This window comes from Misgurnus anguillicaudatus, chromosome 8 (genome assembly GCF_027580225.2).
Source record: "Misgurnus anguillicaudatus chromosome 8, ASM2758022v2, whole genome shotgun sequence".
Classification (NCBI taxonomy): domain Eukaryota; kingdom Metazoa; phylum Chordata; class Actinopteri; order Cypriniformes; family Cobitidae; genus Misgurnus; species Misgurnus anguillicaudatus.
The window spans coordinates 15,210,001-15,223,284 of NC_073344.2; the positions used below are offsets into that span (position 1 = coordinate 15,210,001).

At 36.5% G+C, this 13,284-nt stretch overlaps 1 protein-coding gene across 3 annotated transcripts in view; it reads left to right on the plus strand.

Annotated features, from left to right (window-relative positions):
- The first annotated feature begins 2,909 nt into the window (after positions 1–2,909).
- The window catches only part of rad18 (RAD18 E3 ubiquitin protein ligase), a 62,188-nt gene continuing 51,813 nt past the window's right edge, over positions 2,910–13,284 (plus strand). Inside the window, exons 1-5 of one of the 3 annotated variants that reach the window (XM_055212673.2) lie at positions 2,910–3,101; positions 3,317–3,395; positions 3,488–3,549; positions 3,671–3,741; positions 9,663–10,006. In XM_055212673.2, coding sequence (XP_055068648.2) covers positions 3,051–3,101; positions 3,317–3,395; positions 3,488–3,549; positions 3,671–3,741; positions 9,663–10,006 — 607 coding nt within the window. In that variant the 5' untranslated portion in view covers positions 2,910–3,050. The remainder of the gene's footprint in view (positions 3,102–3,316; positions 3,396–3,487; positions 3,550–3,670; positions 3,742–9,662; positions 10,007–13,284) is intronic. The other 2 variants (XM_055212670.2, XM_055212671.2) reach the window with 2 other exon arrangements.

Consider the following 13,284-nt stretch of genomic DNA (forward strand, 5'->3'; position numbering starts at 1 on the left):
AATTCATTCATTAGATATAATATGTCAGTTTTCTGCATATGTCTGTGTGCGAGTTGTCTGACAAGTATTGTTCCTCGATTTGTCTTTAATCATGTGAGATCTAAATCAACATCCTGTCAGGTTCGATCAGTGACCTGTGAATGTTATTGAAACTGACAAGGTTTGTGAATGGGAAATGGAAATGTCAAGGGTCTCCCAAAGTTTCCATGTCACAGCACTGACTGTTTCTCTTTCAGAGAGAGAGAGAGAGAGAGAGAGAGAGAGAGAGAGAGAGAGAGAGAGAGAGAGAGAGAGAGAGAGAGAGAGAGAGAGAGAGAGAGAAAGAGAGATCAAAAACACAAACAGCCAATGACGACTCAATGCATTTCAATTCAAGTTTTGGGACATTCCAAAACACTAACCTTATTTTTTTACTTTTTCTTCAGATTATTAAACTTCATTTCCATGTTCCACTTGTTTTCAGCAAGCTTTCCAGTTCATTTCTGAAAATTAATCTTAATATGCACAATTCAAGACTTTGTGTGGTAGTGTGTGGGGGAATTTGAATGCTGGACTGTGCCTTAGTGGTTTTAAATATAGTGATTTACTTTCATGCCCAAGAGCTCTACTTTAGTTTCATCATAGTGCACAATTTTAAAAGCTTTCAGGGATCCCATGTTTTCTAGCACACTTTAGACAGACTTAGTGTTGGCTTTCTTTAAATTGGCTTTCTTTTAGCCACTTTCCAAAAGAGTCCAACAATATAAAGTTGTTAAAAGATTGCTGTTGTCTAGACTTTCTACCATTAAAGCTTTGCAGCTCACCGTTGTAGCAGTTTTGGACTTTTCGATGGAATTCATGATTCTCATGATGGTTTACAAACCTTTGCCAAGGGTTTTCCTTACGACAGTATTTGAATTTTCAAGGGCTGCCCTTTGGGTCTCATAAAGGCTTTATTGTGCTATCACTGCAAATAAGTGTTTTCTCTCTTTTAAAGGGACTTTTATTTAAAAATATGCTCCTTTTCCAGCTCCCCTACAGTTAAAGATATGATTCTTACCATTTTGGAATCCATTCAGCTGATCTCCGGGTCTGGCGCTAGCACTTTTACCATAGCTTAGCATATTCCATTGAATCTGATTAGACCATTAGCATCGAGCTACAAAATAACCAAATAGTTTCGACATTTTCCTATTTAAAACTTGACTCTTCTGTAGTTACATTGTGTACTACAACCGACAGAAAATTAAAAGCTCAGATTTTCTAGGATATAGCTAGGAACTATTCTCTCAAACTGGCGTAATAATCAGTGACTGTAGTGTAGTGATATTATGCACTCCCCGAAAATAGTCCCCTTGGTTACTTTCAATAGCAGGAGACTATTTTTGGGCAATGCGTAATATCACTACGCCTAATGCAGCCATGTTGCAGCAGCAAAGTCCTTGATTATTACGCCAGAATGAGAGTATAGTCCTAACCATATCTGCCTAGAAAATCACAACTTTGAATTTTCCGTCGGTCTTAGTACACAATGTAACTACAGAAGAGTCAAGTTTTAAATTGGAAAAATATCGAAACACTTTGGTTATTTTTTTTGCGCGATGCTAATGGTCTAATCAGATTCAATGTGCTAAGCTATGCAAAAAGTGCTAGTGCCAGACCCGGTGATCAGCTGAATGGATTCCAAAACGGTAAAAATCAAATGTTTAACTCTAGGGGAGCTGGAAAATGAATGTCCCTTTAAGTATTATTTGTGATCTCTCAAAGCTAGTTCTTTGATTTTTAGTTTAGAGGAAACACCTCAGTGCAGTTAAACATTGTGGGATGAATATTTAAGAATGATGTAATTTTTAGATGTTTAACTTCTAATGCTAATATTTATTGAATCTTAAAGATACAGAATGACTTCCACAGCCATTGGGGAAAAGTCCAACGTAAATATGCTGCAATAAAATTTTTGCAACACAGCAGAATAAGAAATAATTAAATGTGGGAGCTGAAAATAAATTGAACCCCAGAGATTTTAGGAAATAAGGCAATTGCCTTGAATCACCTCTGACGATACTATTTAGCATCTCTTTTTCTCATTTAGCATACAATTTAACATCTCAGTGGCAGCGGGCACTGTATATACAAAAGTTTTGCATGTAATTAGTTTCATGACTGTGCATAGTTGGTGGTGAGAAATTGACCTTATTTTTAAATAATATATTCTTATGCTTTTATCAAGTAAACCACCCGTCTTCTATTTCTTTTAACAGTAATGCATCCTTTAATTTGTCACTGACAACACTGACAGGATTTTAATTGACATTTTCACAATAACTTTTGCAAAGTAAAAGCCGGAAGGAGTACAAACAGGTTTATGTATGGTCAGCTGCTCATTATTCTGTAAATCCTTGACAGGGTAATCAATCCCGTATCACCCATAGGGGTTGTATAGCAATAATAAAACCAGCTGACTTTACAATTTCCTGTTTTTTACAGGTATGGCTACTTACCAGTCAGGTATGCATGGAAAAATCAGAAGAAAAATATATTGAAATGTGTTAAAGAGGACAAAAGTAATTACCCTTAAAGAATACATCTTTTTCAGATACTAAAGCTTAGTTACATTTTTCTTCAATGCTTTTTATAGTCCAACTAGCTACCAACTCACACTGTGTTGTTGGAAAAGAGATGTGTGTGATTTTACTTATTGTATCTGGCAAAAAAGTTGGCTAATAACCAGTTCTCCATGAAAGTCTATATATTCTTATTTTATGGGAATATTTTGTTTTGCATGGACAGTACTGTTTATTGTGAAAATCGTGAATAATTGTAAATAATTTAACAAAAATATAATTGAACCTCTTTACTACGGCTAAAATTTGATGACATTTCTGCATCTGTATCGATTTTATAAAACGTGCTTTTATTTTGCCGTTACGTGATTTGAAAGGAAGTGACGTCACGGTAGGAAGCGTTTGGCAATGCGCGGGAGTTTATTGTTGATCTCTAGTAGAAAGCTATAGTTTAATGTTCCATCTTTCTTTTATATAATCTGCTAACAGTTCAAGAAATTGGGCACAATGGCTCAACTAAGTGAAGTGGATTTACCCCCGAACCTGTCATGCCTCAAAGTACGTGCAAAACTGTTTTGCTTTACAACCAATATCTATTACCTATAACGTCACATAACTGTGTGAGTTTACGCTCATATATATCTTAAATTTTATAATTTTCTCAATGTTGTTCATAATAAAATGCGTTGCATTGAATTTGTATTTGTGTGTCAAGTAAGTTGCAGTCCCTGTTAGTTTTCTTACCCTCTGCTCTTTAATATTTTTCACCTCAGAATGTAGATACTCTGCTTCGGTGTCCAATCTGCTTTGAGTTTCTCAACATCAGTATGATGACTGCATGTTCACACAACTGTAAGTAGTAACTTATGCCACACTCACAGTTCAATTTATTAAAATATAATGCATTCTGTTTTGATTTAAAGCCATTTAAATTATTTCAACAGTTTGTTCTCTCTGCATACGGAAATTTCTCTCTTATAAGTTGTTGTGCCCTGTTTGTAACTCGGTGAGTATTGTCATGACTGACAAACCTTTTTTGTCAGCTAGTCTTCATGGGTGGTGTGGTTTTTATTTTTGCCAGTGCGATAGTTTAAAGTTTTATTTTGTTGTGTCTACTTTTGTTTCAGCCAACAACAGATCAAGATCTGAGAAACAATAGATTATTAGACGACGTCGTTCACAGCTTCCAAACTGCAAGGTAACATTTTATGATCTAAAAAGAAATGTTAATATATTAAAATGTATTTAAATATTGCATTTAGTCCATGAAATTCAGGCTAAAATCCAGGGGTTTTCAAAGTGGGGGCCGGATACTCACAAGGGTCACCCAGAAGGTTCCAAGGGGTCCCCATAAAATTTAAAGAAATAAAGATCAAGCAAAAATTGTCTATAGCCCTTGTCACACAGACATTTTGGAAAATACACGGAAAATGCATCCTGGATTTTTGATTACGGTTGGAGCTAAACTCTCCAGGACTGTGGCCCTCCAGGACCAGAATTGCCCACCCCTGCCTTAAAGGGACACTCCACTTTTTTTGAAAATATGCTCATTTTCCAGCTCCCCTAGAGTTAAACATTTGATTTTTACCGTTTTGGAATCCATTCAGCTAAACTCCAGGTGTTGCGGAACCACTTTTAGCATAGCTTAGCAAAATCCATTGAATCTGATTAGACCATTAGCATCGCCCTCAAAAATAACCAAAGAGTTTCGTTATTTTTCCTATTTAAAACTTGACTCATTCTGGCGTAATAATCAAAGACTTCGCTGCTGTAACATGGCTGCATTAGGCGTAGTGATATTACGCAGCCCCTTAAAATAGTCCCCTGCTATTGAAAGTAACCAAGGGGACTATTTTCGGGTAGTATTACTACGCCTGCTGCAGCTGAACCCAGTAACTGACATCGAGACATTTTCATAGTGGAGCTACTCGAAATCTTTAATCCACTCTCTCCGAAAGGTGTAAGCCTTCTTTTCCGGTAGTGGAGTTGCTTTTGAATCCGGATCATCGTCATCAATTACAGTAGTAACATTGGCTGTAGTCGACTTACAAAAGAAATCTTTCAACGTTCTCTTCATAATCGCGGTTTGTATTTTCATGTTTTCGTGCTTTGCGTACCAATGTAGCACGGCGAAAAGGAATCATTGACGCTCATATTAGCCAATCTGCAGTCTTCATTAATAGTGAAATTTGATTGGATATGTAATGTTGGAGAGAACACTTGAACCGATCACAGCCCACAGCATACAAAAAATAAATCAAGTCGCACCACAACAAAATGGGCAGTCGCACAAATGCTCCCAAATATATTTTAAGGTCGAACAGGTTAAATTCCGGTTGCATATGCAACCAAAATAGTTGCAATTTCGAGCCCTGAATAAGCCTATATATATATTTCCTACATCTGCATTTAATTGATCAAAAACAGAAATGTTACAGATAATTATTAATTTGAAATTTCCCTTTCGATTGTTAACTTGCTATAGAAAACTTAAAACGTAAAGGAGCTTTTTTCAGAACAGCTAAATAAAAAAACATTTCTGGAAATCTGTCAGCCTACACTTCTTTTGTGAGATAAAGGTTATTTCCATGTGAGTGTGTACTGCTGTCTTTAGATGAAAGCAAACTGGATTTACTCCAAGACATTGAAAAACAAAGCCCCCAGATCCTCGACGGGCAGCATCAATGAAATATAAAAATCAGTTTGATCACTTTGAAGAAGAATCTGGGATATTTTTGGGAGGAGACTCATAGAAAACTCTTCTCCTGAACCCATTAAATGGAAGAAAAGGGTAAAATTGGCAGAATGAGTAAATGATTAGAAAACGGTGTTAAAAATAAGTGAATGAAAGTTTGCAGCATTAAGCTTTGTGATCAATGTCAACCATGTTAGATAAAAGTATGTTACATTTTTACACATCAAAAAATGTCCCAGTGCAAATGATTGGTGTCTATATTAGATTTCATTTGTGATAACTGTTTTTAATTCAGTGTTTTATGGTGCCATTAATCTTGTCAGTGTTGTCTGTCTGGAGTATGTCTAATATAGTTGATGGTGGTGTTTCAGATGGCCATCAGACTAAAGAAAGAGGAGCATTATGGGACAGTGTTTAATTTCCTGTTTTCCTCCCAGTGATGATGTCAAAGACTAGTGTCATCATTTAAGACATGACACCTGGGACATTTATTGAAGTCTTTGATATAGATATAGCCTGCAAAATTAGACATAGCTTTTAGCATTGCTTTTATTTTTGTGCCATTTCTTATGTTTTGTGGTGTATCTTATGGTAATTACATGTGAACATAAAGCTGTGGGTGGAAAGAATGGAGCGACTATCTAATTTAAGTATAAACTAGTTTCCCGGTCTAAATATCAACCCCTCTGAGCTCCAGCAAGCTTACAGTAAAAAAGTCTGTTTTTTTTATTTCCATTGTTTATTTCATTAGAATGTGGCCACAACGTGATTCTCAGAACATAAGACATGGCTTAACAGGGAGCTACACTGCGACCAAAATGGTCGCATATGCGACCTTTTGAAATGCCGTTGCGACCCTAATTTTTAATGGGTCGCAAATGTGCTACCTAATGTTTTAGACAATATGCTATGATTTACTATGAGCATTTATTAAAACATAAATGTGGATTTTAAGAATACGTTTTATAACGTGCTCTGAGCCATCAACACGTTGGCTTCATTATGCGTGAAAGCACGTCGTGTCTCTCCCCATCAGTGTGCGTTTGCGTGCTCAGCTGTTTCTCAATGAAGGTGCGACGCGACGCAAGCGCAGTGTCTTCCATGTTTCTGAACTTGAGCAGAGGTCTTTCTTCACTGAGGACTCGGGACCCGTATGGTTCCGGGTTTATATTTTAAAGGGTCTGTCGGGTCCGGTTAGGTCCTAGTTTAATTACTTTGGGTCCCAAGTCTGATTATTATTGAGTGTATAACCCGAGTCGATCGGAAAACGGCCATGAGCGCTACCGCGCTAAAGCTCGAGTGCAGCTTAGCGTGCCATCGGTTTCTATGGCGATGGTTCTTGTTACGACCACGCGCTGCGTTTTCTTTCTCACATGTTTTTAATAATCTTATTATTAATAAACCATATATTTTCTAAAACCATATCCATATTAAGTTTGCACAGATTGTAGCAAAAAAGCAGTGCTAATGTCAAGCCCATTGCACTAAATGAGCAAAGCAATGTAAAGTTTGTCACCGGGACAGCAAGTAGATTTGAAAATAAAATAAGTGGAATAATATTATTGAAATAATAAGTGGATTAAGCTTTTTAAATCGGCAAGAGAGAAATAGAAAGATAGAGCAGAAGCAGTAAAAGTGCCTATTTAATAGAAATTATTACCATTATAACATCAGTCATAACATCAGTCACATTTATAATCTATAGACCTGCACTGTCTATTAATATACTATACATAGTATTGTATTATATTGAGTTTGATAAAAGTGGTCTAATTGCTTCATATATCAGTGCAAAAACAGTAAGTGTTTTCGTGGTGCTTTGACAAACAGTGTCAGCTTTGTTAATGGCAAAGAAAGTTTGGAGTGTTTAGATTAATGAAATATAATGTGAAATTAATATTAATTTTCAATAAATCAAAGTATTGTGTTGTGTCACACATTATTAGTTCTTTGTCACATGTATAGTAGACCATTATTTGTCAGTGCGTAATGATTGCCCTTTTTACCGGTTACCACCACCAAGTAAATTTCAGATCTGTGGGAAACACTGACTGCAACGTTTAAGAAAACAAGGCGGCATGTGGTTTAAAAGATGGCAAGTAAAATAAAAAGCATATCTGTATGCAATACAGTTTCATTATTGTTCATTATTAACCAGAGCGCCTTAAAATAACTTGAAAAAAATATGTGCGACCAAATCATATTTTGCGCCAGTAACTGAAAAAGTTGGTAGCGCAAGTGCCACCAGTGGAAAAGGTTAGTGTAGTTCCCTGCTTAATGTAAATTTTTTTATTTGTAGCTGGTCCCAGTGTGACATCTAAAACTGCTGAACATAAATCTTATTTTTTTGGAATTCGATTTTATTCTCAAATTGAATACGCCGTTATAAATCCTTAGTCATATACATCTCAGTCATTGCTTTTCTTTAAAACCTCAGCTGGAATGTGGTGATGGATGGTTATGTAATGTATTTGGTTTACCGCAGTAATATGTTTTCTTTGTGCGTTCAGTTTGCCAAACTGGCTTAAATTGCTTTGTTGATCGAAAGTTGATGGCTTTTTTGTGGTCTGGGAGGATTTTTTACAGGCCACTGTTGAGCAGGTATTTCCGCCTGTAGTTTAGGAACGGAGTTAAAAGCAAGACCAAAAAATGTGTCTGTTGGCCTACAAAGTAATATTAGTAGAAGTTTGAGCGATTGGGGGTGTAGAGTGATGATGTTACTGCGCACCGAGGTCAAAATGCTGTAAACTAAGTGGATTTCCGCCATACAATATATTCTCATTTTTTATATTTAGTTTAGAGCTCAAATAAGAGTTCTGAATTAAAATTCAAAGGAGATTCACATCTTGTTCTGTCCATTCTTGTTTTATTGCGTTTTATATTACGTATTGACATTTTAATAATGGGGATTTATGTATCTTGCATTTCTTTATTGAGGCATCTGTCTTTTCTCAGAATGAAATGTAAAAATGCATTTTTCGTAACTATGTCCTGGTTTTCATTTTTATTAAAGGGGCCATGGCACAAGACTTTTTAAGATGTCAAATAAATCTTTGGTGTCCCCAGAGCACATATGTGAAGTTTTAGCTCAAAATACCACATACATAATTTATTATAGCATGTTAAAATTGCCACTTTGTAGGTGTGTGCAAAAATGTGCCGTTTTGGGTGTGTCATTTAAAATGCAAATGAGCTGATGAAATTCCAACACTGATCACAATGATGGTGGTTGTTGCAATTAAAACTGAATTGTGCTTTTCTCTACACTAAATGGCAGTGCTGTGGTTGGATAGAGCAGATTAAGGGGCGGTATTATTATAATAAGAGCTCCTTATGACATCATAAGGAAAGCCAAAATTCAACGACCTATTTTTTCATGTGCTTGTAGAGAATGGTTTACCAAAACTAAGTTTCTGGGTTGATTTTTTTCACATTTTCTGGGTTGATAGAAGCACTGGGGACCCAATCATAGCACTTAAACATAGAAAAAGGCAGATTTTTATGCCACGGCCCCTTTAATAACAGGAACACAAACATTTTAACATGTTATTTAATACAGAAAAAATAAGACACCTGGTTACTGCCATTTTTAACCAGATGGGATCGCTTGCCTTTCTGACTTTAAGCATGGTATTGTGTGCATTTATATGAACTTGTCTTAACAGTTGGACGAAGACAAATAAATTAAGTATGGAAAGTAGAGTTTTCACACGACATTGACTCCACTTCATGGCACTCTAATGGCCTCACATGCTTGGTGTGTGTGTTGACTTTCCACATTTCCAAGGCTGCAAAAATTACAAATCCCTGTCTCCCTTTCTCTCTTTTTTTTCTGTATTTTTTTTATCGTTTCTCACTTTCTCTCAGTTAGAAACCTGTGATGTTTGCATGCTCACACATTTGCTGTCAAAAACACTTATTGATAAATTGTCACCTTAAGATTGTGACTCAGGCAAGCTTTCTTGTCCTTGGCCCCAAATACTCTGGCTTCAAGAGTGTGTCAAGGCCTTATTTCTTGCTTAAAATAATGTCATATTTCCAAAATTAGCCACTCCATTTGAGTTAGTAGTTGACTAGTGCTTAAGGAAGTCCTTCATAGTTCGTCTGGTTTTCGGATACATGAATAATAGATAATGTCTAATCAAAGGATTTTTTTTGTGTTTATAAGAAGCTATTGTATTAATATTTATTTCTATATATGTTGATGATTACCGGTATTTTTTGTTATTTGTGGTGATTGGGGATTATTTACTTAAACAAAGTCTATTAGGTGTGTTAATTAAATGATATCAACTGTGACTGATCTTGTTGAAGAGATGTTAAATAATTGTCACTTGAGGATGACATGATATTAGATATTGTATGCCTGTCACATTTCAGGATTCACACTGTTTTTAATAACATGCGTATCTTCATCTCTCTAGGCAACAGCTGTGTCAGTCAAATTTTGAATCACCCCCCATATCCCCTGAAAACCCAGTTGCCATGGTCAAAGGCAAAGCAGCAAGACAGAAAGGTCTCAAAAATGAAGCGACCACCCTCAGTCAGTTCTTCCAGAAAAAGACCCCTGCGACAACTTTGTCAAGGGCCCAAACAAGTCTTGTCCATCACTTCTCTGTCAAAGAAGAACCAATGGAGGTGTTCGTTCAGCAACCAGGCAGAATCAAGCAGGAAAAAGTGGAGAAAATGATTGCAAAGATTAAAGAGGAGAAAATGGATACATCTGAAATCCCTTCTACGTCACAAAACATTAAGACTGCGGTTAAAGGTGACGTACATTTCAGAATTGCTCGAAAAACATTTTCTTAATTATAGAGATTATGCAGATTAGCGAAAGATTCAATTTACATTTATACATTTGGTAGATTATTTTATGCAACACAACTTAAAGTGCATTCAAAAATAATTCAGTATGTGTGTTCCTTTTTTAAAACCTTTTGCTCTACTATCGCAATGCTTTTAGATCAAATTGGCTAAATTCACCCCAGCTATCACTGGCATTACGGCTGAAAAGGCGGTACCTTTTCAAAAAGTACAGCTTTGAGTCTAAACCAGGGGTCTTCAACGTTTTTTGGGTCGCGGACCCCTTAGATGAAAGAGGCATGGAGCAGGGACCCCCTAATACTAAATGTGTAAAACAGAGATATTTAAGTGAGCAGTAAGGTACGAGAGGCTGCCTTTTCGTATTAGGCACAACGCAAAGTGGAGTAAAGTACAACTGATGACCAATCGGAATCAATGACTGGAACTGTTTTATATATAGAAACAAACCATATTGTCACACAGCCATGATACTATATTAACATGCATCATTTTTTTGTTAAAGTAGAGTTTGTTTTTATATTAATATAATAATAATAATAATAATAATAAAAATAAAATAATATTATTTTAAGGTATTTGCAGTGTAATATATTTTTATTTTACTGTGAATTAGACAAGGGCTTTCAGTTTATAAAGATGACTGATCATGGTGAATGGCACAAATACTCTAATCTGCTGGGGATAGAGGTTGTGCTACTTTATAATTTTGAGGTCTGTTGCCTTTCACGTGTATCGTCATTGTCACGAGTTTGAGTAACGCAGGTTTATTTTCTGCATAGCTTCATATCAGACTCAGGAGAACAACATGCAACGAGTCCGAGCGCATCTCTTTGGGGAAACTTTTTGAGAGGCGGATTTCAACCTGACTATAAATCTTGCACAAAGCACCATTACGGCGCGCGTTTCATTCATTTTTAAATGTGAGCGATAGTTTTGTCACAGTTTAAAATGCAGACGCGGTGTGGTGTAATTTGCCTGTTGAATTAGCGCTTTAAATCTGAACCGCGTGAAACAGCCGTTCAGAAATATAGAAGAGACAACATGTCGCAATGATTCTAAAATGACATTCTGAAAGAAAGACACACATAAGATTTACCTGTTTTATGTTGACTTTTCTGTCGTTACTGCTGCTTCCTGAGTGGACATTTATAATACAGATATTTTATTTTGGTCCGCTGGCTAAACTGAAAGCGCGCCTTCAAACCTATGCGTCCACGCACGTGCACAACTTAAAGGGGACATCTAACGTTTTGTACATGTATTTTTAATTTTTTACCAAAAAATTGCTTGTAGTTAAACATCATTTGGCGGACCCCCTGCAGTTCCGTCACGGACCCCCTGGGGGCCGCGGACCCCCGGTTGAAGACCCATGGTCTAAACAGTTCAGTGCTTCCGCTACATGCATTCTGCTGTGTAAAAAACATTCCCACCACGCCTGCGGCTGTATAAGGGATACAGCAAACTAAATCTTGCCGGATAAGGTTGGCTTTCTTTGATCTCTGAACCAAAACAGAGGTTTACCCCTTTTCTCAAGTTTCAGAAGGACACAAAAGCATTATAAAATAATTCCACATGTCTCATACTGAAGTTCTGGGAACCATGGACGCTTTGAATGGCAAAGGACTGTCCAGGAGACCATAAGACTGACACGTAAAGCAATCAATTAGGACTGTCACTTTTTATTCAAATGTGCATTCGAACATGATGTGAAATATCCGTATTCGAACTATAAATAAAACATCCGGTTTTTAAAATGCCACGTGTAGTGCATTTTTTACAGTAACATAGGAAGGAGAGAGTGAGATAGACGACGGCAACTGTGCGCAAGCCAGGGAAGACGTGGCTCTGGCTTCTGCATACGTTTTTTGCTTTTTCTGTGGAAATTGTTTGGAAAATTCTGCGGAATGATTTAAAAAAATATATTAGAGAATTTATGGTTGTAAATATTACAAAATTGCATCTAAAATAATTACTTTTTAAAGGCTTACAATCAAAATTAATACACTAAACCAGAGTCCTCTGTATCAAATTGGACCAACATGAACCTAATGTGCATGTCAAGATTGAATTATAGTTTGTATATAAATGACATATTATTTTACGGCTCACAAACGCGCGGGATAGGCTATGTATGTGTGCTTGTTGTCAACGATGTTACTTCTCACAAACACGCTCAAGTGCGGGCATTAAATTTGCAAAATTCCACTGAGTTTTCTGCCAAAATCTGCGGGCGCCAATTCCGTTTGGGCTTGGCTATATGCCTTACTCCTACTCCTGTTTAAGTTGTCACGTTATTGTTTGTACCTGTTCTGAATCGTTTTTTTTTTTTTATAAGTTGTTATTCATAAGTTGATAACCTGCTGTTTCAAACATTAAGTTAAAAAAGGATTCCAGACATTCCTGTTTATGACTGTCACTGTTTATAAATTTGTGATTGAATCTTCATTACGTTTTTTTTTGATGCGCGCGGGAGGCACCTAGATATTCGAATATATTCAAATACATTGCATGATATTCCATATTCGTTCGAATTTGATTTTTCTCAAAAGTGACAGCCCTACAACGAATCACTTTTTGCTTTGTGCCATTTCATGTTTAGGAGTGTGAAAAGTCTTCACAATTACAGACCGGTGCATAACCATCATTCACGAACCTCTCTAAAGTTTTTACAAAAATGGCAAGCAAAACTCTTAATTTCTTTTAAAGACTATGCCATGAACCTCGCATTCTTTTAAAATGCATAGATAAAGCATAGTCACAGATGTAAACATGATGACCTTCATGCTTTATTCAGATGGTTTGTGTTGTTTCAAGGCGGGCCGTTAAAGAGCGCAACACAAACGTTTCGAAATCCTGTGTTATTCAACAAATCAGAGAACAACTTGGCATTTGCTGAAGTGTTATCAATTAAGTGTGCCGTATGCGTCAGACGTTCAGCCAACGGTCCTTGGGCGACTACTTGACTCGTGCAGTTTTCTTTCACCAAACCCATTCGTATGCTTTCAGGACACATAAAATATACTGCAAGAGTCACATGGAGTTGTTTCATAATGCTTTTGCATCTTTTTGAAACTTGAGAAAAGGAGTCACTATCCACTTCCATTGGAAACCCAAAAACACTTTAAAAAAAGTCTGTTTTAATCCAGAACTTTAAAGAAAGTTATGGGGAGTTTGTTCGACATGAGGACGAGTAAATTATAAAATTATAATGTGTGGATGAAC